The sequence below is a fragment of the Oncorhynchus kisutch genome, linkage group LG28 (assembly GCF_002021735.2).
Source record: "Oncorhynchus kisutch isolate 150728-3 linkage group LG28, Okis_V2, whole genome shotgun sequence".
NCBI classification, from domain to species: Eukaryota; Metazoa; Chordata; class Actinopteri; order Salmoniformes; family Salmonidae; genus Oncorhynchus; species Oncorhynchus kisutch.
In genome coordinates, this window is record NC_034201.2 from 17,201,985 (window position 1) to 17,228,135 (window position 26,151).

Sequence of the window (26,151 nt, forward strand, 5' to 3'; positions counted from 1 at the left end):
ACCTGAGTCTGCATCACGGTCTTTCGTTACACAAAGTACCCAGGGAAAGCCATAGCTCTCGTCTATAGGCTACCTGATGCGTTATGTACTAAATAGCCTAATCATTATAATAAAATATGCATCATTTTGATTAGACCAAGTTACAAATACGTCCCCTTTTCTTATTTCGCTCACGCGTATCCCCATCGTTGCCTAGGAACGCGCAAGGCAGTGGGGGCTCCTGACCTTGCCGTCGTGAACGAGCTGCGCGCGCACATAACGAGAGGGCTAAGATATTAATTTTAATCAAGAATACTAAATAGAACATATGAATTGAAAGCAAAATATTTACATTCGATTTTATTAAAAAATAAAAAATAATTGTGATCATCATTGCAGTGCCATGAAAACGATGGAGAGAAGAGCAAGCCGGGGATGAAGAGGAGTCTCCGGTAGAGCAGGTGAGTCGAAAATTCCCATTTCCATGAGATGAAGGTTTGGCAAGATCTTGGTACACCACATAGCAGGATCGGGGCTGTTTTTTTCAGAATGTGATGTTTAATTGTAGTACGTTTAAACTGAATTGAAATATATTATGGGTGTTAATGAGATGTTTTGCGTGTGATAATTAGGTTAAACAGTTGCGACGTTTTATTAGGCTAATCTACCGCACCCTTGGTGTTTATTTGGAGATTTGTAGGAGTATGGAAGTGGCTTCGTCTTTTGTCTTAACGTCTGGTTTTCAGTCTCTTATTCACTCTGAAATTTTAACGCATCGTTGCCTACCTACATCACTGGTGAATCGATGCCACCAGCTCACCTTCAAAGTGGTGTACAGTGACGTTATTATTATTTTGACATTTAACTGTGCATGCTTTAGTTTTTACATTAAAACGAGTTAGACTAAACGATTTGAAAGGATTACCACTGATTAATAATTTGCAAAAGGGCGCCGGATTTAGCAAGAGCACCTCAGAGGAGCGAGAGACTGCTTCACGCCGTACTCTCGTTATCTTTTACCCATCACCATTCTGCCAATGGTCACAGGCTGCTGCTACCTTGATACAATTGGGATTTATTCATACCAATTTAGGAGAGATGTCAAAGCATGTTGTGTGTCCAATTAGACCCCCGTATAGAGTTATAACAAGTTGTCATTTGGGTTGTAGTTGTAATGGTGCTTATGACTGGCATAGCCTATAGAGCTACTGATAACATTATTGGGCCTGTAGCCGCAATAACGGCCCGAAACCATGTTGTTGTTTAAAATGCTTACAAATTCATAAATATATTTGTTGTCCAGTTTTGGCCCATAATTGCAACATTTGTAGACTATATTCGTGACCTTAACACACCTGTTGTGAGTGTAGCTAACTTATGGTTAATTGTATGCATTGGGCATATTTTACTATTCGAATGCATAAAACCGATGGCCTGCCATGACCATTCAAGTGCACTGGGAAATTACCATTGTCCAAGTTCACTGTATTTTGTGAATCAATAGCCTTTTTTATTGGGACTCAAGAATTGCGCACAGCTCACGAAAAATGACATGTTGCGGCCGTGCTAAACTAAAGACTTTGACATGTCAGTATTTTGAAGTGATGGTTTCAATCTAAGGATGATGAGAACTCGGGATAATGTCTTTATTTTCAATCTAGGCGCATCAGATAGGCCTTACAACAGACAGTGGAGTTGGAATCTATTCCTATTCCTGTCTCGTCGCAAAGCCTCTTCCATCTCCCCTGCTGGTCTAAACACAATCCTATGTGTTGAGGGAATACACCTCTTCAGCTTTGACTGGCTTCCTAATTAATGGCTGAAGAAATACTTAACCTGCTCAAAGAATAAGTAGACAAGGCTTACTTTGTCAACCTTTAGCCTTTTTTTTTATATCAATACATTGTGCAATATATTGCAATCATTGCACAAGTTGAAAAGAAAAAAGAGAAACATGACCTATATGGGTGATAATGAGGCATAATAGACATGTTGACTACCCCCCAACCTCAGACACATGAACACACATGGGCCTACATGTACTACCCTTTTCTATTGGTCTTTTCTAAAGCTGTTGCTGTTATGTTTTCACAACACAACTCTTACACTTTTAAAGAGTTAGAGGACTCAGAGATATTTCAGTTTTTGATAGAATCAATATCTGTTCATTCCAGCAAAGAGTAGTTTTGACTTTCAGGCGACTCAATATGCAGCTCTATCAGTACACGCTAAGGAAATTGATTTTAGGGAAACAAGCTTGTTCTTGGAGTCATCCATATTGACCAGCAAGTACCCAGCCCGATGACCCAGGAGGCTCATTACTCTCTGTTTCTACTGCCTGTGGCTCTGCAACACTGTTGTTGCACTATTTTCATACGATTATATTAGCTGTTACTGAAGGGTTGTTGTTGCCATGCTGTTGTGGATCTTATCCAGGGAGACTTTGATGGGGACCACAAAAAAGCTGAACTCATCATGAGGGGCCGCAGTTGCCCCTGGGTCTGCCTAACCACATCCACCACATTGCGAGCAAAACATTTTAGCAGCCCCCCTCTTGCCTGCGGACAGAAATTTGTTACATGTTAGAGTTGATTTTGTGCAATTCTACACACTTTGCCATGGGTCGTAGGTGAAATGTTTTAGTTTTAAAGGAAGTTTGCTGCAATTCTACACATTTTGGGTGGAGAGAGAATTCTTTGCAGTTTTTAATGATATCTGAGTGAGACTGACTAACAAAATCAATGGGTGCCCCCCTGGCCGGTAATTTGACCATGATTACTAAGTTTAGATTGCTAGGTTAGTCAGCTATCTAAAAAAATGTATTCACTCAATTATCCCATGGCAGCTATCAGTGACTGACATAAGAAGAGAAAAACTGCTGATGCACAGCCAAATTTCAAAATTGCACCTTGTGTATTCTACTATTCTAACTCTTAACAGTAAATTGAGACCCCGACTGAGCTCCTAAAATTGATCCGAGGCCTTTCAAAAGGGGGGCTGCGTGCCGGCAGTTGCCTATCCCTAATCTAAACTATACAAACGAGAAAGAATGTGATGGTATGGCACTGTACTTCCATCACAGCTTAAAGGTTACATCAGTGTCGTTAATGCTTTAATACTGAAGAACCCAGAACAAACCTTGTTAATGTAGTGGCTTTTTTAAAAACATTTCTGTCTCAGATTCATTACTGTCCTTTTACATGAGACAAAGTGAACGTGCAGTACACTAAAGCCCTCTCTTCCAGATGCATTGCAGCATACACAGCATTCCACCTACATTGATGCAGATGCTTTTTCAGATAGTTCAAATCCTCTCCCCATGGTAATATCAGCCCACACTAGAATCATGAAGATGTGTTAACACCAAACATGCTGGAAATTATATTGTCTCTTTGTAGAGTAGACTTATCCCTGGCATAATCGTTGTGAAATATAAAGACAATTGAGGGCAATGAGTATGTTCTTTGTGATATTAACATTTGCATATATTTACATTCACATTCTGCTGGATTACAGACAACACTACCACTCACTCACCACCATAGTGTGTTCAAATGGTCCCTTGAGTTCTCCCAAGTGATTAGATTGCTTTGAAATGATTGTGTGGGTTTTCTACAGGGAGCCAATCTTCTGTGTAAGCATACGAATGATGAGCTACTCTAGCACTATATATTTAATAGCCCTAGTTTTCAATTAATCTGGCAACATAGTACCATCAAAATACTCAGCGGCATTGCAGTCAGCAACACACACTTTTTTGTTGAAACGCTGATTTCGATGTTTGCTCACCTGACCATTTGTCTCTCTTGTTTGCAGCTCTGGGTTCTGAACATCAATGAGAGTTGAAGCTGGAGATGAGTGAATACCTGGCCTTTGTTTATTTGTTTTTAGTAACAATTGGAGCCCAGGGCAGGTTGAGCAATGCCTGGTTGAGTGGAATACAGTAGGTTATAAGGATTGAGAGGACACTCGAGTGTACATTGGCATGGTGCAGAGGCACTCATTTGCCCAGACCATGTGGTTGGCAGAGTTCAGGCACCATCGGTTGCCTGCACACCTATCAAATCATCGAGGAACCGCAACCATCACCGCCCGCCGTGTTCTTTTAATGTGGATGTTATGTTCCTACTGGCAATTCACAGTGGCGACCAGCCAGGACTTCAACCCAACTGTGAACACCCAGTTTGGGAAGCTGAGGGGCCTCCGGGTCGCAGTGCCAGGTGAGGTCCTTAAACCCATTGACCAGTACCTTGGGGTGCCGTACGCTGCCCCTCCCATTGGGGAGAACCGCTTCATGCCCCCAGAGCAGCCCTCCTCCTGGTCAGGGATCAAGAATGCTACCCACTTCACACCAGTGTGCCCTCAGAACATCCGCAACACAGTGCCTGAGATCATGATGCCCATATGGTTCACCTATAACCTGGACACAGTGGCCAATTACATTCAGGATCAGAACGAGGACTGTTTGTATTTAAACATCTATGTTCCAACAGAGGATGGTGAGTGGAATGGGTCAAATGGACCAAAGGGACAATCCATGTTTACTGTATTGGCCTTGCTGTCACCTTGCGATGATCGTGTTTTGAGCATGCAGCAGTTGTCATTGTGCATCCCATTTGTGCCATTTGTGCCATTTGTGCAAGTTCTTTTCCCATCCAAAGTCATCTCATCAACTCTTCTTCACTGCTTACGTGTTGCCTCCCTTCCTTGTGTTCTGTAAGAGGAAAATGCATTCACACACTGATATAAAACTTGTTAATGTGTCAGACAACTAATCATTTAAAGTCAGAATATAGCCTACAGCATTTCCTAACCTAACTACTGGGAATAGGTCAATAGGTGTGATAAATGAGATTCAGACAAATGTTAGGCTGATTAAATATTTAGTCTTGTGCACTAGATGTCTGTTTACAATGTGAGCGCCTTAACAGTATAAGAATCTGAGGTGCAATACATTTCTATATTTGTATGCTATGGATCTGTTGATCAATATTAACTGGACAAAATCAGAGCTGCCTGATCTCCAGTAAACACTATTGTGATTGATAAACACATTTCTGTTACTTCATTTTTTTGGACAGTATTAGGGCTCACACAATCTATAGACCGAGTGCATGTGAATTCATTATGCTTATTATTTTATGAATATATCTAACCCCCTATCTCACTACCTCCCTTTCGTTCCTAAGGTGATGAGAAGTGGACCTGGTTGGTTGGGTTCCTGCATGTTTCTTACATTTTTCAGAGGCTTCTGTTATTTTGTAGTCTCATTCATTTTTCAGTCAAAAGAATATCCAAGGAATGTGCCAGAAAACCCAACAAGAAAGTATGTAGAGAAGAAGGTATGTAAGCTAACAAAGGAATTTAAAGGAGCAGAGTGACTTGGGAGTTGGCTCAAAGCCAAAATCACAGCCTCATGGTCTTTGACAGTTAAACCCAGTAGAGACCAATAAATGTCGGACAGAGGTGTGTGTGCATGTGTATGTGTTCAGAGATGAAGTGTTTTCCTGAGAGTGAGATGATTACACACAATAACATCCACCCATGACATGTTTATTTCAATACAATATGATTTTTTATTTCATTTGAAAACAAATCAACATATTGACCTCAAAAAGTTGCTGTTGGTACAATATGTAAACAGCCTAGTTTTTTTTCTTAACAAGACAAGGAAAAGGAGACTAGATCATATTTCCTCTCTCTGCTTAAAGAACAGACATGCTTCGTTCTTTTTACAGTAATGCAATTTTGGACTGATTTTCTGAGACACTGATTGGATATCACTATCTTCCTTGGCGGTCAATCGTGTTATTTTTGAATTCTCTTGTTCTTTCTTGTTTTTTCCTCCCTCGTGTGAATCCTAGGGACCCAAATCAAGAGTCAAGGAGCGGATTTCTCTCACAGTGACAGTGAAGGTATTTTTTTGTGCTCAAAGTTTGATACACAACTTTTTGATTTTAGAAATTTCCACAGACCTTCATCTTCGATTTCTTGACAAACCTTTTACACCTCAGAAGTAGTTCAACCTTAGTTTATCAGTTTGCATGCAAAGTCAATATCAAGTCACTTGTTTTTCTCAGCGCCTTCGCTATTTCACTCTTAATTGATTTGATCTGGACATCCATATCATATCTGCAGTATTTTTGGTGTCATGGATTTTTTGGGGGACACTTGATACGGATTTCACCCTCTAACAGCCCCCTGAAGGTAAATGTAGGTATCCTGGTCAATTTGTCATTGATCCCAAATGTACTGTACTCCATTTGTACAATGGGTTATTGTATGGGTTATTTCTTGTCTCCTTGTCTCAGGGGAAGTCAACCATGTTCCTGGAGATCCACAGGGTATGCAGGATTTGGCTTTAACCGCCTGGAAGACCAGGGCCCAGATTCACAAAACACTTATTTTATTTTTTAACAATTGTAAATATTATTTCTCCCCATTGGTAGTTAGTCATGTCGCTGCAACTCCCATATGGACTCGGGAGAGGCGTGCGTCCTCTGAATCACAACCCAGCCAAACAAGCCGCACCAATGTGTCAGAGGAAACACCGTACACCTGGTGACTGTGTAATTTTAGGTAGCTATCTAGCTAGCAATGGCAATCATGTTAGCATATTTCTTAATGAGATTACTGTTCTTAAACATGTTCTTAGGTTTAAAATAATCAATACTGAAACTTTCAGATGAAGTTTGTGAGTGAATTAAACATGTTCATTTGCTTTTATGAGCTTTTTCTCTCACTGCCCTGAGTTTAAGACAAGGGTTTAGCTATCTTGGAAAAAATAACATTTCCAATAACTGGATTTTCAAGAATCAAATTTCTTCTTAACTTTTTGCTTTAAGGAGAAACATAAGAAATAGCACAATACATTTTCCAATAACCTTTTTGAGGAATAGCAACTTTGCTTAACTTTCTTCTCAAGTCTTTAGTTAAGGGGGAAAATGGCAGTTAAAAATAAATGTATTCTTAAGAAGGTTTTGTGAATCTGGGCCCAGGTGTGTTGAATTTAGTCAATCACTCCACTGATCAATTAGCTCAGTTGGTCAGTTAAATGATTGACTAAATTCATCACACCTGATCTTTCAGGTCGGTTAAAGCTCCTGGCTCTCCAGGAACAGGGTTGCATTCCCATGGCCAATCAACAAAGAGTATATTTTTTTCAGCACTATAAATTGAACGTGAGTGCAATAAATGTACACATACAGTACCTCTTCATGTTTGAAAAAGTGACAATTTTGCTTTGTCTTCTAGGGATCACAGACTGTGATGTCTATAACCAACTGCATCTTATCTCAAAGTCTCCACTCAAAGTCTCCACTATACTCTGTGGGTCTCATGGGAAGACTGTACGAGGGACTCATGTGGATGAGGCTATTACTATTCACTACATACTGTGCTATTCAGGAGATTGACTGTGGTGTAGGAGATTTGTGTCATTTGTTGTTTTATGGCAACCCACACCTCTCACATTGACATGGAACTTACAATTCAGGTCATATGCATTGTTCTGACCAACTAGATCTAATTGTTGTTTTCGATGCAAAGTAAGTTGGGTACTGCAAATGAACCACTAATATGACACATGCAATGCCTGAAGCAGCATGCTCTGTTGAACACACAGTGAGCAAATAAAGTATGAACCAGATACACTTTAGGGATACTACATGTGTAAAAAGTATTGCTAATAATAGAATAGTTGTAAATGGCTCTAGTATGAACACAGTTTTGTGGGGGTAAAAGAGTGAGCTTGACATAATATAGCAATTTTTTCTTTTCTTTTTTTTTCTACTGCACGTTCCCTGTTAGGCCTGTATGATGAGTATCCTTGCTTTGCATTCTTGTCTCCATTGGTTCGTCACAACCACGACCTTAATCACCCAAGCACATCTGCTAAAATCGATGCCATTACCTTGAGCTTACCTTCAGCTTTAGTGGTGTAAATGTTGCTGAGTCTAGTTTCTGGGAGGGGTTACAGTATTCTGATGTTGCATTGCGTTACCTTGTCTTTAAAGCTTTACTGTACAAAACGTAAATGGCTGATTCTCTCTGCAGACATTCGGGACACTGAGGCTAGGCCTGTGATGGTCTACATCCATGGAGGATCATACATGGAGGGGACAGGGAATATGATTGATGGGAGTGTGCTGGCCAGCTATGGGAATGTCATCGTCATCACTCTCAACTACAGGGTCGGCGTACTAGGTGATGAGATTCTCTTACTGTCTCTGAATGGTGTTTGTGGACATTCATTTCAGCCTTGAAGAGTACATACAGTACTGGCATAGGATTGATAAATGTTCTTCTCATAACGTTGATCTCCCCACAGAGATCCTATTTAAGTTAGAGTTGTACTATGTTATTCTATGGATCTCCCTCCCACCAGAGTTTGAATTTGTTACATTTCTATGACTTGCTATATGACTCATTTTCTCCTGATGTATAATCCCAGGTTATGAAGGCAAGGTGTTTTTTAGTATGTTGATATTGTATTGATGGGAGTAAGATTAGAATTGCAACAATGTAATGTCCTCCGTCAGAGGGCCAATGGTTGTGACTTGTCGTAAACAAGCTACAATATTCCAAAACACTGCTTCAATCAGTTTTTTTTTTTAGGTGAATTTATCTAACCTGCGGAGAGATTGAGCGCTTTTGGCAGCCTATATGATTTTAAATAAGAGGGGATGCAGGAGTCACAGCCAAGGTCGAGAGTCTTTCTTGTAGGAGTGACACTTCATCTATCTCTGTGCGAAGGGCGGAAAGGGCCTGCCCCCCTCTCCGTGATTGATACTGGTGCTCTCTTGGCTCTGCCCCAAGGTAGACTGCCTCTATACACACAGCATAGTGGAGAAAAGGACAGGTTGCAACTCAAGGAGCCGTGCAGCGAGAGTGTTCTTATGAGAAGGGTCAATGGTGTCAGGAACAGAAGAGGTTTGTGGAGGCAGAGGAGAAGAATGATGGTATGATATGCTGAACCACAGATAAGTGTTAAAGAAATCACCTAAATAACACTAATATCTTCTTCTGTATATTCCAGGGTTCCTCAGTACAGGTGACCAGGCAGCTAAAGGGAACTATGGACTCCTGGACCAGATCCAAGCCCTGCGTTGGATCAGCAAGAACATCGGCTATTTTGGAGGAGACCCGGGTCGCATCACTGTCTTTGGATCTGGGATTGGAGCCTCCTGCGTCAGCCTGCTCACACTGTCCCACCACTCTGAGGGTAAGCCGAAGATTCAACCTGGGGAGACAGGGCAGGAGGGATGGGACAGTCACCAGTGAATCGCATGATCAATGCAGATGCCTTCATATATATACTGAACAAAAATATGAACGCAACATGCAACGATTTCAAAGATTTCACTGAGTTACAGTTTATATAAGGAAATCAGTCAATTAAAATAAATAAATTAGGCCTTAATCTATGGATTTCACATGACTGGGAATGCAGATATACATCTGTTGATCACAGATACTTTTGGTAAAGTAGTGTATGTGGACACCTGCTTGTCGAACATCTCAGTCCAAAATCCTAGCTATAACAGCCTCCACTCTTCTGGGAAGGCTTTCCACTAGATGTTGGAACATTGCTGCAGGGACTTGCTTCCATTCAGCCACGAGCAGTAGTGAGGTCAGGCACTGATTTTGGGCGATTAGGCCTGGCTCGCAGTCAGTGTTCCAATTCATCCCAAAGGTGTTCGATGGGGTTGAGGCTCTGTGCAGGCCAGTCAAGTTCTTTCACACCGATTTCAACAAACTATTTCTGTATGGACCTCGCTTTGTGCACGTGGGCATTGTTATGCTGAAACAGAAAAGGGCCTTCCCTGAACTGTTGCCACAAAGTTGGAAGCACAGAATTGTCTAGAATGTCATTGTATTGTGTGCGGCTGCTCAGCCATGGAAACCCATTTCATGAAGCTCCGGACGAACAGTTCTTGTGCTAACTTTGCTTCCAGAGGCAGTTTGGAACTCAGTAGGGGGTGTTGCAACCGAGGACAGACCATCTTTACACGCTTCAGCACTCGACGGTCCCGTCCTGTGAGCTTGTGTGGCCTACCACTTTGCGGCTGAGCCGTTCTTGCTCCTAGACGTTTCCACTTGACAATAACAGCACATACAGTTGACTAGGGCAGCTCTAGCAGAGCTGAAATTTGACGATCTGACTTGTTGGAAAGGTGGCATCTTATGACGGTGCCACATTGAAAGTCACTGAGGCCTCCAGTAAGGCCATTCTACTGTCAATGTTTGTCTATGGAGATTGCATGGCATTTTTGCAGATGAACTGGCACAACAATGGGCCTCAGGATCTGGTCACGGTAGCTCTGTGCATTTAAATTGCCATCGATAAAATGCAATTGTGTTCGTTGTCCGTAGCTTATTTCTGCCCATACCTTAACCCCACCGTCACAATGGGGCACTCTGTTCACACCGTTGACATCAGAAAACCGCTTGCAAACAGAACGACATTCACGCCGTCTGCCATCTGCCCAGTACAGTTGAAACCAGGATTCATCCCTGAAGAGCGCACTTCTCCAGCATGCCAGTGGACATGAAAGTGGAGCATTTGTCCACGGAAGTTGGTTATGAAGCCGAACTGCAGTCATGTCAAAACCATGGTGAGGATGATGAGCACACAGATGAGCCTTCCTGAGACGGTTTCTGACAGTTTGTGCAGAAATTCAGTATTGAAATTCAGTATTGCAAATCCACAGATTCGCCAGCTGTCCGGGTTTCTGGGTTCAGACGATCCGGCAGGTGAAGAAGACGGATGTGGAGGTCCTGGGCTGAAGAGGTTACACGTGGTCTGTGGTTATGAGGCCAGTTGGACGTACTGCCAAATTCCCTAAAATGACATTGGAGGCGGCTTATGGTAGAGAAATATACATTAAATTATCTGGAAATGGCTTTGGTGGGCATTCCTGCAGTCAGCATGCCAATTGCACGTGTCCTCAACTTTAGACACTTGTGATTAAACTGCATATTTTAATGGCATTTTATTGTCCCCAACACAAGCTGTTTAATCAGCTTCTTGATCTGCCACACCTGTCAGGTGGGTGGATTATCTTGGCAAAGGAGAAATGCTCAATCACAGGGATGTAAACAAATGATTGCATAACATTTTTCAGGGATAATTTATTTCAGCTCATGAAACATGGGACCAACACTTTACAAGTTGCGTTTATATTTTTGTTCAATGTAATTCCGTCACAAAATTCACACACACGGCCCAGTGATTCATTAGCCTGTAGTTATCACAGACACATACTAGATACTACTTTATATGACACTTGATCTCGTAATATAGCTTCATGTGGAGCATTAACATGAATGTGTTGTGCTCTCTCGTCTTGCTTCAGGGAAGTGGCATTATTCACAGATCTACTGTATCATCAGCTTTTCTCTTGACCTTGTTTGCTTTTATGCTAAAATGAAATATGATATTTCTGTATTATTTAGTGCTTTAGATCTAACTGTATACAACCCCTATCCTCAACTAAATCTGTATGAATTGAGGTTTTATCACAATCTATCATCTACTATATCAAGTGCAACTCCAAATGGGTCCAATTGAGTCCTTCAGAGGAAGTGAAGTGTTTGGATATGTGGCTAGGGTGGTGGGGGTAGTTGTGGAGTTAAGTGATGGCTATTGTTCCCCTCTCGTCAATCTAATCAGACTAAAAGCTTTCCCTCTTATAGCATGAACCTGTTTAACAGAAACGCCTATAAATTCAAGGTAATGCATGGATGGAGTCTAACTATCTATCAATTTAACTTTATTTATTTACATCTATACATCAAGAGATGTGTGCACAGCACATACTGTTCAGTATCTATTAGTCAATACCATGGTCTTTAAACCTCACTTTGTTTTACACTCACTAATTTACCCCCAGCGTTTTAGAGCGATTTGCTGATATCTTTTCTTATCCTCACCGGAGTATACGGAAGGAGGGTTGTGAATGAATTAATGACACTCAATCTAAAACAAAAACAGTGGCATCTGTGCCTTTACATCTCACACACACACACACACACACACACACACACACACACACACACACACACACACACACACACACACACACACACACACACACACACACACACACCACCTCCTCTCCTCTAATCAATCAGCCCTTTATTACATCAGGCCACACAGCTCTAACGGCAGCACAGCCAGCTTAGGCCCCTCACTGAGATTTGTGTGAGCCAGCGTCATACTGTGGTATACAGACAGAATGCCCACTCAGTCTTTATATCATGCATTTTTTCAAGCATTAATCAAGACCGATGATGACCGTTGCCAATATAAAATAATACAAATCACTTGGAGAATGTACCATTTTTAGACATACAAAAAAGCATAAATTGAAATGTTTTTCCACTGCCTGGCTTTGTAAAATGAGCTGGTTTCACAACAGGCCATATTTGGTTTGGTGGGTTCATAACAAAGTCAAAAACAGGAGGGTCAGTGAAGTGAATCATACAGTATAATCACAGTGAATCCTTTAAGGGACTGAAGAGCAGTGGGGTTTGTCCTTTGTTTTCCAGACATATCTCCAGAGTGGATGTGCTGTATGGCCTGGTAGCCTGATGCTACACATCAACTCAATGCTCAGGGGTTTGCACTGCTACTAGTATACCACTACTATTGCACATCCATTCTGACCTTGCAAACATACAGTGTCTTCAGAGAAAGTTTTTAAAAAACACTCTTCAATTTGAAGACACACCTTGCAGTCGTGTGACTAACCAACTTCGAATGATCACAAAAATATGAATATGGAGTTTCATGCCTCCTTATTCCAGGATTGATTAGGCCACTTTGCCTTAGAGTTTACCCCAACCCTGGTGGTCAGGCAGCGCGTAGCTCCACCTGACGTATCCCCACCAAAACCACCCCAATAACCGTCAGAGGGGTATGGTCATAGATGATCCACTATATTGACATGATGGTCAAGTGACCGCTCTAACAATGGAATATGTGTCCTCAAAGGTGGAAGGCAGGCGAGATCAGGTGGGACCATTCTAGTCAGTGAGAGGGCAGATGCACATGTGAACAATGGGCACAACTGTAACGGCGTTCTTCGTTTGTAGAAAGAGAGTCGGACCGAAATGCAGCGTGGTGGTTAATCATGATCTTTAATGAAGAAAAACAGAACGATACATGAAATAACTGATAAATACAAAACAACAAACGGAACGTGAAACCTAATTACAGCCTATCTGGTGAAACTACACAGAGACAGGAACAATCACCCACAAAATACAAAGTGAAACTCAGGCTACCTAAATACGGTTCCCAATCCGAGACAACGAGAATCACCTGACTCAGATTGAGAACCGCCTCAGGCAGCCAAGCCTATACTAGACACACTCCTAATCAACCACAATCCCAATGCCTACAAAAACCCCAATAAGACAATACAATAACCCCATGTCACACCCTGGCCTGAACAAACAACTAAAGAAAACACAAAATACTAAGACCAAGGCGTGACAGAACCCCCCCCCCCTAAGGTGCGGACTCCCGGACGCACCTCAAAACCATAGGGAGGGTCCGGGTGGGCGTCTGTCCATGGTGGCGGCTCCGGCTCCGGCTCGGGACGTGGACCCCACTTCATTAATGTCCTAGTTCCTCCCCTTCGCGTCCTGGGATAATCCACCCTCGCCGCCGACCATGGCCTAATAGTCCTCACCCAGAACCCCACAGAACTGAGGAGCAGCTCGTGACTGATGGACAGCTCGGGACTGAGGGACAGCTCGGGACTGAGGGGCAGCTCGGGACTGAGGGGCAGCTCGGGACTGAGGGGCATCTCGGGACTGAGGGGCAGCTCGGGACTGAGGGGCAGCTCGGGACTGAGGGGCAGCTCGGGACTGAGGGGCAGCTCGGGACTGAGGGGCAGCTCGGGACTGAGGGGCAGCTCGGGACTGAGGGGCAGCCCGGAACTGAGGTGCAGCCCGGAACTGTGGTGCTGCCCGGAACTGAGGTGCTGCCCGGAACTGAGGGGCAGCCCGGAACTGAGGGGCAGCCCGGAACTGAGGGGCAGCCCGGAACTGAGGGGCAGCCCGGAACTGAGGGGCAGCCCAGTACTGAGAGGAAGCCCAGTACTGAGAGGAAGCCCAGTACTGAGATGAATCTCAGGTAGGTAGTAGGCTCCGGTAGATCCTGGCTGGCTGGCGGATTCAGGTTGACTAGCAGATCTGGAAGATTCTGGTTGACTAGCAGATCTGGAAGATTCTGGTTGACTAGCAGATCTGGAAGATTCTGGTTGACTAGCAGATCTGGAAGATTCTGGTTGACTAGCAGATCTGGAAGATTCTGGTTGACTGGCAGATCTGGAAGAGACTGGCTGACAGGCTGATCTGGAAGATTCAGGTTGACTGGCAGATTCTGGCTGACTGGTGGATCCTGGCTGACTGGCAGATCCTGGCTGACTGGCGGATCCTGGCTGACTGGCGGATCCTGGCCGACTGGCAGATCCTGGCCGACTGGCACTTCTGGCGGATCCTGGCTGACTGGCACTTCTGTTGGATCCTGGAAGACTGGTGGATCCTGGCTGACTGGTGGATCCTGGCAGACTGGCGAATCCTGGCTGACTGGCGGATCCTGGCCGACTGGCAGATCCTGTCCGACTGGCACTACTGGCAGATCCTGGCCGACTGGCACTTCTGGCGGATCCTGGCTGACTGGTGGATCCTGGCTGACTGGTGGATCTAACTGATCCTGACAGACTGGCGGCGCTGGGCAGACTGGCGACACTGGGCAGACTGGCGATGCTGGGCAGACTGGCGGCACTGGCGACGCTGGGCAGACTGGCGGCACTGGCGGCGCTGGGCAGACTGGCGGCACTGGCGGCGCTGGGCAGACTGGCGGCTTCTTGCAGACTGACAGCTCCTTGCAGACTGGCAGCTCCTTGCAGACTGGCAGCTCCTTGCAGACTGGCAGCTCCTTGTAGACTGGCAGCTCTGGCTGCACCATGTAGACTGGCAGCTCTGGCTGCTCCATGCAGACTGACAGCTCTGGCTGCTCCATGCAGACTGACAGCTCTGGCTGCTCCATGCAGACTGACAGCTCTGGCTGCTTCATGTAGACTGACAGCTCTGGCTGCTCCATGCAGACTGACAGCTCTGGCTGCTTCATGCAGACTGGCAGCTCTGGCTGCACCATGTAGACTGGCAGCTCTGGCTGCTCCATGCAGACTGACAGCTCTGGCTGCTCCATGCAGACTGACATCTCTGGCTGCTCCATGCAGACTGACATCTCTGGCTGCTCCATGCAGACTGACCGCTCTGGCTGCTCCATGCAGACTGACAGCTCTGGCTGCTCCATGCAGGCTGGCAGCTCTGGCTTCTCCATGCAGGCTGGCAGCTCTGGCTGCGCTGAACAGGCGGGAGACTCCGGCAGCGCTGGAGAGGAGAAAAGCTCTGGCTGCGCTAAACAGGCGGGAGACTCCAGCAGCGCAGGAGAGGAGGAAAGCGCTGGCTGCGCTGAACAGGCGGGAGACTCCGGCAGCGCTGGAGAGGAGAAAAGCTCTGGCTGCGCTAAACAGGCGGGAGACTCCAGCAGCGCAGGAGAGGAGGAAAGCGCTGGCTGCGCTGAACAGGCGGGAGGCTCCGGCATCGCAGGAGAGGAGAAAAGCTCTGGCTGCGCTGAACAGGCGGGAGGCTCCGGCAGCGCAGGAGAGGAGAAAAGCTCTGGCTGCGCTAAACAGGCGAGGCGCACTGAAGGCCTGGTGCGTGGTGCTGGAACTGGTGGTACTGGATCGAGGACACGCACAGGAAGCCTGGTGCGGGGAGCTGCTACCGGAGGACTGGAGTGTGGAGGTGGCACAGGATGGGCTAGACCGTGAAGGCGTACTGGAGATCTTGAGAGCAGTGTTGGCACAGGACGTGCAAGGCTAGGGATGTGCACAGGAGGCCTGGTGCATGAGGCTGGCACCAACTTCACCAGCCGACTAACACGCACCTCAGGACGAGTATGGAGCGCTAACCCAGGTGCCATCAAATCCCCGACGCGTTCCGTCAGGCGAATTCCATGCAAAAAGCACCAACACAGCAACTCCCTCATTTCTCTCTCCTCCAATTTCCCCATTAACACCTTCACAGTCTCTGTTTCGCTCAACTCCAACACCGGCTCTGGTTCTGGTCTCCTCCTTGGCTCCTCACGATAAACAGGGAGAGTTGGCGCAGGTCTATCTCCTGACTCAGCCACTCTCCCTCTGAGCCCCCCCCCCCAATACATTTCTTGGGGTGACTTTCGGGTTTCGCTCTGCGCCGCCGTGTCTGTTTCTCCAACTCCATTCGCCTATAGCCCTCTTCGCACTGCTCTAGCGAATCCCAGGCGGGCTCAGGCACTCTCTCTGGGTCAGCCGCCCACCTGTCCAGTTCATCCCACGGCGTATACTCCATGCTTCTGCTGTCCATAACGTCCTCATAACAGCGTCTCGTAAGTACCTCCTTTCGCTCCTGTTGTCGCTGCCTGTAACCACGCCACTCGGTCCGTGTGTGGTGGGTGATTCTGTAACGGCGTTCTTCGTTTGTAGAAAGAGAGTCGGACCGAAATGCAGCGTGGTGGTTAATCATGATCTTTAATGAAGAAAAACGGAACAATACATGAAATAACTGATAAATACAAAACAACAAACGGAACGTGAAACCTAATTACAGCCTATCTGGTGAAACTACACAGAGACAGGAACAATCACCCACAAAATACAAAGTGAAACTCAGGCTACCTAAATACGGTTCCCAATCCGAGACAACGAGAATCACCTGACTCAGATTGAGAACCGCCTCAGGCAGCCAAGCCTATACTAGACACACCCCTAATCAACCACAATCCCAATGCCTACAAAAACAACAATAAGACAATACAATAACCCCATGTCACACCCTGGCCTGAACAAACAACTAAAGAAAACACAAAATACTAAGACCAAGGCGTGACAACAACTCGGCTATAAAGATGAGGGGTGTTGCATCAACCGCCTGAATTTGATAGTATTTCAAATTCATCGACTTCATGAATATGCATAGCTCGTCTTGAATTCCAACAGGGACAAATACGATATAAAGTGTTTTTTCTCAAAGTTGCTGGGATGTTCGACTTATATCAGTACACTCGTAATAACCTAAGCATATTCTGAACGGAAATGGAGGAAAACTAAACTTCAGGAGGACCTATCATCCTTCAACCTCTCTACCTTCTATTCCTCTGTATCTACTGCTAAAGCAGTTTTCTATCACTACATTTCAAGCTTCTTCCTCCAACCCTGGGAAACTCTTCTTTGCTTTGTCCTCCCTCCTTAATCAACCACCTTTTCCTCCTCCCTCTCTTCGGACGACTGTCAACCACTTTGAAAATAAAGTTGACAACATCCGCTCCTCATTCACTGTTCCCACTCATACAGAACTACCCTACACCTTGACCTCTCCCCTGTCTCTCCAGATGAAATTCTGCGACTAGTGATGTCCGGCTGCCCAACAACCTACTACCTTGACCCCCCCCCCCCCCCCCCCCTTCTCCAGACCATCTTTGGAGACCTCCATTCCTCACTTCCCTCATCTCATCCCTGACCACTGGCTGCATCCTCTCTGACTAAAAGATGGCCAGAGTTCTCCCCTCCTCAAGAAACCAACACTCGACCCCTCTGATGTCAACTACAGACCACCATCCCTTCTTTTTTTCTTTCCAAAACACTTGAGTGTGCTGTCTCTAACCAATTCTCTCATTATCTCTCTCATTATCTCCCTCAGAACTATCTTCTTGACCCTAACCAGTCAAGGCTCACACAGCTCAAACCGCTCTCCTCTGTGTAAAAGAGGCTCTCCACTCTGCTAAAGCTGACACTCTCTCCTCTGTTCTCATCCTCCTAGATCTATCCACTACCCTCAACACCGTGAACCATCAGATCCTCCTCTCCAGCCTCTCAGTGTTGGACATCTCAGGCTCTGTACACTCTGAATTACATCCTATTTTAATTTTTTTTATTTCACCTTTATTTAACCAGGTAGGCTAGTTGAGAACAAGTTTTCATTTACAACTGCGACCTGGCCAAGTTACACATGGAATAAACAAGCGTACAGTCAATAACACAATAGAGAAAAAAATGTCTATATACAGTGTGTGCAAATGGCATGAGGAGGTAAGGCAATAAAAAGGCCATAGTGGCGCAGTAATTACAATTTAGCAAATTAACACTGGAGTGATGAATGTGCAGATGATGATGGGCAAGTAGAAATACTGGTGTGCAAAGGAGCAGAAAAGTAAATAAAAACAATATGGGGATGAGGTAGGTAAATTGGATGGGCTATTGACAGATGGGCTATGTACAGCTGCAGCGATCGGTTAGCTGCTCAGATAGCTGATCTTTAAAGTTAGTGAGGGAAATATAAGTCTCCGGCTTCAGCGATTTTTATGATTATTATTAAAAAAATAAAATCTGCGCAATTCGTTCCAGTCATTCGTTCCAGAGATTGAAAATAAATTGAAATATATACACACAAAAAATGAAACATTCCAAATGTACACGGGAGAAACGACAAACCACATCTGCACTGCTACGCCATCTTGGAATCACACAGTATAATCACAGTGAATCCTTTAAGGGACTGAAGGGCAGTGGCAGGTCGCTCCTACCAGGTAGTGTGGAGAGGATCTGTGTCTGCACCACGTGTTCTCACTACTGTTGTCCCCAGCTCCAAGACCTCTCCATCACGGTTGACAACTCTATGGTGTTCAAACTTCTTATGTTCTCCCATGTCACCCCTCTCCTCTGCACATGCCACTGGCTTCCAATCTAAGCTTGCGTCACCAATGGTTGAACAAGCTTCACCCTAAAGTCAGGACAGCGGAGTCATCTGAAACCCTACCTCCTTAAAGAGTATCTTAAATAACTCTCACAGCGCCCTCTCACGTTATGAAAAGTTTTATATTTGGTTCTATACAATGTTGAGGGATGATATAATTATGATGTTTGCCCAGCTTTGTCTTGCTGGTCAGGAATGGGAACACCCACCTCAAGTGAAAAGGGTTCTCCCTCTGCTGTTTCCTGTAGTCCACGATCATCTCCTTTGTTTTGTTGACGTTGAGTGAGAGGTTATTTTCCTGACACCACACTCCGAGGGCCCTCACCTCCTCCCTGTAGACTGTCTCATCATTGTTGGTAATCAGGCCTACCACTGTAGTGTCGTCTGCAAACTTGATGATTGAGTTGGAAGCGTGCATGGCCACGCAGTCATGGGTGAACAGGGAGTACAGGAGAATGCTGAGAACGCACCCTTGTGGGGCCCCAGTGTTGAGGATCAGCGGGGTGGAGATGTTGTTTCCTACCTTCACCACCTGGAGGTGGCCCATCAAAGTCCAGGGCCATGTTGCACAGGGCGGGGTCGAGACCCAGGATCTCAAGCTAAATTACGAGTTTGGAGGGTACTATGGTGTTGAATACCGAGCTGTAGTCAATGAACAGCATTCTTACATAGGTATTACGCTTGACCAGATGGGATAGGACAATGTGCAGTGTGATGGCGATTGCATCGTCAGTGGACCTATTGGGGCGGTAAGCAAATTGGAGTTGGTCTAGGGTATCAGGTAGGGTACCCTAGACCAATGATGGTGACAGAAGTGCGTGCAATGGTACGATAGTAATTTAGTTCAGTTACCTTAGCTTTCTTGGAAACAGGAATAATGGTGGCCATCTTGAAGCATGTGGGGACAAGAGACTGGGATAGGGATTGGTTGAATGTGTCTGTAAACACACCAGCGAGCTGGTCTGCGCATGCTCTGAGAACGTGGCTAGGGATGCCGTCTGTGCCGGCAGCCTTGAGAGGGTTAACGCGCTTAAATTTTTTACCTACGTTGGCCACGGAGAAGGAGATTCCACAGGCTTTGGTAGCGGGCCGTGTCAGTGGCACTGTATTGTCCTCAAAGTGAGGAAAGAAGTTGTTTTAATTTGTCTGGGAGCAAGACGTCGATGTCCAAGACATGGCTGGTTTTCTTTTTGTAATCTGCAACTATACTTTGTCTCCATAGTGACGCTTTGCTTGTTTGCGGAGGGAATAACTGCACTGTTTGGATTCGGTAATGTTTCTGGTCGCCTTGCCATGATTAAAACGGTGGTTCACGCTTTCAGTTTTGCGAGAATGCTGGCATTTAATCAACGGTTTCTGGTTAGGGAAGTTTTTAATAGTCACAGCGGGTACAACATCTCCAATGCACTTGCTAAAAAACTTGCTCCCAGAGTCAGCGTATACATCAATGTTGTTGTCTGAGGCTATCCGGAACATACCCCAGTCCGTGATCGTAGCAATCTTGAAGCGTGTAATCCGATTGGTCAGATCAGCGTTGTATTGACTTGAGCATGGGCGTTTCCTGTTTTAGTTTCTGTCTATAGGCTGGGAGCAACAAAATGGATTCATGGTCAGATTTGCCAAAGACAGGGCGCGGGAGGGGCTTTGTATGCATCACGGAAGTTAGAGTAGCAATGATCCAGAATTCTGCCAGTCGTATCGTGCATTTGATATGCTGATAGAATTGAGGGAGTATTGATTTTAGGATAGCTTTGTTAAAATCCCTAGCTACAATAAATGCAGCCTCCGGATGTAGGGTTTCCAGTTTACATAGAGTCCAGTGAAGTTCTTTCAGGGCCGACGAGGTATCTGCTTGGGGGGGAAATACACGGCTGTGACTAATCGAAAAGAATTCTCTTGGAAGATAATGCGGTCGGGATTTCATTGTAAGGAATTCTAGGTCATGTGAACAAAATTACTGGAGTTCCTGTATGTCAAATCAAATCAAATCAAATGTATTTATATAGCCCTTCGTACATCAGCTGATATCTCAAAGTGCTGTACAGAAACCCAGCCTAAAACCCCAAACAGCAAGCAATGCAGGTGTAGAAGCACGGTGGCTAGGAAAAACTCCCTAGAAAGGCCAAAACCTAGGAAGAAACCTAGAGAGGAACCAGGCTATGTGGGGTGGCCAGTCCTCTTCTGGCTGTGCCGGGTGGAGATTATAACAGAACATGGCCAAGATGTTCAAATGTTCATAAATGACCAGCATGGTCGAATAATAATAAGGCAGAACAGTTGAAACTGGAGCAGCAGCACGGTCAGGTGGACTGGGGACAGCAAGGAGTCATCATGTCAGGTAGTCCTGGGGCATGGTCCTAGGGCTCAGGTCAGTTGAAACTGGAGCAGCAGCACGGCCAGGTGGACTGGGGACAGCAAGGAGTCATCATGTCAGGTAGTCCTGGGGCATGGTCCTAGGGCTCAGGTCCTCCGAGAGAGAGAGAAAGAAAGAGAGAAGGAGAGAATTAGAGAACGCACACTTAGATTTACACAGGACACCGAATAGGACAGGAGAAGTACTCCAGATATAACAAACTGACCCCAGCCCCCCGACACATAAACTACTGCAGCATAAATACTGGAGGCTGAGACAGGAGGGGTCAGGAGACACTGTGGCCCCATCCGAGGACACCCCCGGACAGGGCCAAACAGGAAGGATATAACCTATGTTGTTGTGATTACACCATGAGTCGTTAATCATAAGGCATACACCCCCTGCCCTTCTTCATACCAAAGAGCTGTTTGTTTCTGTCGGCAGGATGTCATCTTAACCACTGTGAAATGTTTTCCTTAACCAAAAATGTTGTATTTTCAGCTGTTTGACGCTCGTGTACAAAACCGAAAGTAAAATATGCACAAACAAACCTCAACAGGAAGCATATAAATAGAGCACATAGAACATATCTACCACTTTTTAGACTTGCTTTCAATGAGAATGACGGATCTATAACCTTTTAAAGTAAGTGAAAACCTACTGACCTGCGTGGGTGTCACTAACATTGCCAAAAGACAAAGCTGTGAACGTATCAGTGGTTTACCAATCAGGGCCTTGGCAACAGTAACAAGGGGTGATGTGTATTGAAACTTGATTGTGCGAGTCCTGGGTAGACGTTCCCGGGACCATGACACAAAGTCCTTACCACTTTTAGACGACCATTTTGTGACGTTCCAGGGACATCCTAACGACTCATTTTTGTTTGCAGGGTTATATCTATTAAAAACTATGCATATCAGTTGAGTTTTTAGAAGTACTTTGCAACAACAAAAATCCATGAAAATCGCTCTCTCTCGCTCTCTTATATTTATGTAGAGAGACTCATTGATTCACTGACTGACTGGGGTTGTGGGTGTGTATTGGTGGTCAAAATGTAGATTGAAAGTCTTGATATTACTGCTAAAGTCAGGTTTAGTGATAGGATTCAGGAATGTGGTTTGGTGTTGTAGAGGATTTGATCTGTTCGAAGGGAAGAGAGACTGCAGAATCTTCAAACAAAAACTTTTAAGATTTGCAAATATGGAGCAGTTAACTATGCACTTCAGTGTTGAAGATTCAATTCAACAGTGTAGAATTGAGGCCCAATTAACAGAGTTGGCTCAGCTTTTATAGAGTCCAACCTCTATGTGGCAGTTAGCATATGTGTGCAAACAAGGGTGGGGAACATAGTGAATAAAAGGCATTTAGCTTGTCTTTGTAGATTAAGATAGCTGACATTGCCTGTTCCTTCCTGCAACTTTCCACACATGGGAGTTCCTGCAGATAGTACAAACGGGATGTCACATACTGCAGTCGCATCCGGCTCTTATCTGTTCGCCCAGACTTATAACTAAGTTACACAAGACAACAAGCCTGCATCACCCCAATAAAACACTAGCATATAACAATGGCCAATTCTCTAAGTAAAAATCAATCAATCAAATGTATTTATAAAGCCCTTTTTACATCAGCCGATGTCACAAAGTGCTATACAGAAACCCAGGCTAAAACCCCAAACAGCAAGCAATGCAGATGTAGAAGCAGGGTGGCTAGGAAAAACTCCTTAGTAAGGCAGGAACCTAGGAAGAAACCTAGAGAGGGGAAAAAAGGCTCTGAGGGGTGGCCAGTCCTCTGCTGGCTGTGCCGGGTTGAGATTATAACAGTACATGGCCAAGATGTTCAAAGATGCACCTAGCGACCTGGTCAGCGTGCAATGCGCCCGGTCTGCCATGAGTCGCTAGTGCACAATGAGATGAGACAAGGATATCCCTACTGGCCAAACCCTCCCTAACCCGGATGACGCTATGCCAATTGTGTGTCGCCCCATGGACCTCCCGGTCGTGGCTGGCTGCGACAGAGCCTGGGCTTGAACCCAGGGTCTCAGCGATGCAGTGCCTAAGACCACTGCGCCACCCGGGAGGCCCTAGGGAGCTAGTTTCTTATGACAAATGTTTTTTGTTTTTAAGAGTGCGACTGCATCTAGGGTATTACGCAAGGTTACGTTTAGTTCCTCAGTTAGGTGGTTAACCAATTTTGTACTCTGACATCCTTGGGTAGGTGGAAGGAGTCTGGAAGGGCATCTAGGAATCTTTGGGTTGTCTGAGCATTTATAGCATAGCTTTTGGTGATCCTTGGTTGGGGTCTGAGCAGATTATTTGTTGCAATTGCAAATGTAATAAAATGGTGGTCCGATTGTCCAGGATTATGAGGAAAAACATTAAGATCCACAATATTTATTCCACGGGACAAAACTAGGTCCAGAGTATGGCAGTGAGTAGGTCCGGAGACATGTTGGACAAAACCCACTTCTCAAGTCGATGATGGCTCAGAAAGCCTTTTGGAGTGGGTCTGTGGACTTTCCATGTGAATATTAAAGTCACCAAAAATTTGAATATGATCTGCTATGACTACAAAGTCCCAAAGGAACTCAGTGAGGAACGCTGTATACGGCCCAGGAGGCCTGTAAACAGTAGCTATAAAAAGTGATTGAGTAGGCTGCATAGATTTCATGACTAGAAGCTCAAAAGACGAAAACGCAGTAATAAAAATACATTTGCTATCGTAAATGTTAGCAACACCTCCGCCTTTGCGGGATGCGCGGGGGATATAGTAACTAGTGTAACCAGGAGGAGAGGCCTGGTTAAAAACAGCATAGTATGTCTAATTTTCCATGACAGTGTGCAGTCAGCTGTTACTGGAAAAAAGGGAATATTACTTTAACCCCTTTTCTCCCCATTTTCATGGTTCCAATTGGTAGTTATTCTTGTCTCATCGCTGCAACTCCCGTACGGACTCGGGATAGGCGACGGTTGAGAGATAAGCGTCCTCCGAAACACAACCCAGCCAAGCCGCACTGCTTCATGACACAATGGTGGCTTAACCCGGAGGCCAGCCACACCAATGTGTAGGCGGAAACACCTGGTGACCGTGTCACCATGCATTGTGCCCGGCCCACCACAGGAGTCGCTAGAGCGCGATGGGACAAGAACATCCCTGCCTGCCAAACCCTCCCTTAACCCAGACGACGCTGGGCCTATTGTGCGCCGCCCCATGGGTCTCCCGGTCGCGGCCGGTTGCGACAGAGCCTGGACTCAAACCAGGATTTCTAGCATTTCGCTACACTCGCATTAACATCTGCTAAGCATGTGTATGTGAAGAATAAAAATGTGATTTAGTGGCACAGCTAACACTGCATGTTAATGTTATCTTTTTACCCACTCTATAACGTAATAATCAACACATCAGTAAAAACATTTTTACGTTATGTGTTCAGAATGTTTATTACGTTATTGGAAGTTCATTACATTATCAGTTGCTATCCTCCCTGATGTAGTATTGATTTTTGAACATAGAGAGAGAGATTTTCAACAAGGCTACTGTGTGGAGTCATTGAATTTTCCTCTTTCCCAAAAGCAGTGCTCTCACAGATGAGTTTCCTCAAATTTATATGCAAATATGATCCCTTTGTGTTGAGTGAGTTTAATTAATTCAAATCCCTTTTTAGCGTAGCCAATGTTACATATCCACCACTTACTAAGCATTATTTTTAATTGTGAATTATACACTGTATCAATTAGAATAAATACGATTTTCAGAGTTCCATCCTTTCCATTTATATTATTTAAGGACTTATCTGACATTTTAAGGAAAATGACAATTAACTGAGATGCACAGATTGAACAGACCTAAATTACATTTTTATGATTTTAAAAAGGGATGTTGAAGTGGTTTGTCTCTCACCATCGCAGATAAAACTGTGCAGTAAGCACAAAAAACTGTTAAAAACCGACATCATCAGATCCTAGAGAGATCCTATGAAGCTAACAATATGTTAAACTGCAGGCCTACAAATGTTCTGTATCAGATGGTTGTTGACCAGACAGCACTCATCTGATCTGTGTTTGTCTGTCTGTGCCATGATCTCCCCAGGCCTGTTTCACAGAGCCATCATCCAGAGTGGCTCAGCCCTGTCCAGCTGGGCCGTCAACTACCAGCCTGTCAAGTACACCCGCATGCTGGCTGAGAGGGTGGGCTGCAACGTGCTGGACACCCTGGACATGGTGTCCTGCCTGCAGAAGAAGAGTGCCAGAGAGCTGGTGGAGCAGGATATCCAGCCAGCCCGCTACCACGTAGCCTTCGGCCCCGTCATTGACGGTGACGTCATCCCTGACGACCCCGAGATCCTGATGGAGCAGGGCGAGTTCCTCAACTATGACATCATGCTGGGCGTTAACCAGGGGGAGGGACTGCGTTTCGTGGAGAATGTGGTGGACCTGGAGGATGGCGTGTCCGGCAGCGACTTTGACTTCGCCGTGTCGGACTTCGTGGACAGCCTGTATGGCTACCCGGAGGGGAAGGACACTCTGAGGGAGACCATCAAGTTCATGTACACGGACTGGGCTGACAGGGACAACCCAGACACCAGGAGGAAGACATTAGTCGCCCTGTTCACTGACCATCAGTGGGTGGAGCCCTCGGTGGTGACGGCTGACCTGCACGCCCGCTACGGCTCGCCCACATACTTCTACGCCTTCTACCACCACTGCCAGAGCCTGATGAAGCCTGTGTGGTCGGACTCAGCCCACGGGGACGAGGTGCCCTATGTGTTTGGCATCCCCATGGTGGGAGCCACTGACCTGTTCCCCTGCAACTTCTCCAGGAACGACATCATGCTCAGCGCTGTGGTGATGACTTACTGGACCAACTTTGCCAAGAGTGGGTGAGTACAGCACCCCGAGACCTGGTCAGACAGGTCAGTACAGCACCTCGAGGCCTGGTCAGACTCACAGGTCAGTGCAGCACCCCGAGGCCTGGTCAGACTCACAGGTCAGTACAGCACCCCGAGA

At 45.5% G+C, this 26,151-nt stretch overlaps 1 protein-coding gene across 3 annotated transcripts in view; it reads left to right on the plus strand.

The window, feature by feature from the left end:
* The first annotated feature begins 204 nt into the window (after positions 1 to 204).
* LOC109875676 (neuroligin-3) overlaps positions 205 to 26,151 on the plus strand; it is a 29,343-nt gene continuing 3,396 nt past the window's right edge. Inside the window, exons 1-6 of one of the 3 annotated variants that reach the window (XM_031808423.1) lie at positions 239 to 440; positions 3,796 to 4,478; positions 5,844 to 5,894; positions 8,035 to 8,184; positions 9,017 to 9,202; positions 25,235 to 26,024. In XM_031808423.1, the coding sequence (XP_031664283.1) occupies positions 3,965 to 4,478; positions 5,844 to 5,894; positions 8,035 to 8,184; positions 9,017 to 9,202; positions 25,235 to 26,024 (1,691 nt within the window). In that variant the 5' untranslated portion in view covers positions 239 to 440; positions 3,796 to 3,964. Of the gene's footprint in view, positions 441 to 3,795; positions 4,479 to 5,178; positions 5,322 to 5,843; positions 5,895 to 8,034; positions 8,185 to 9,016; positions 9,203 to 25,234; positions 26,025 to 26,151 lie in introns of those variants that run through there. The other 2 variants (XM_020468093.2, XM_031808422.1) reach the window with 2 other exon arrangements.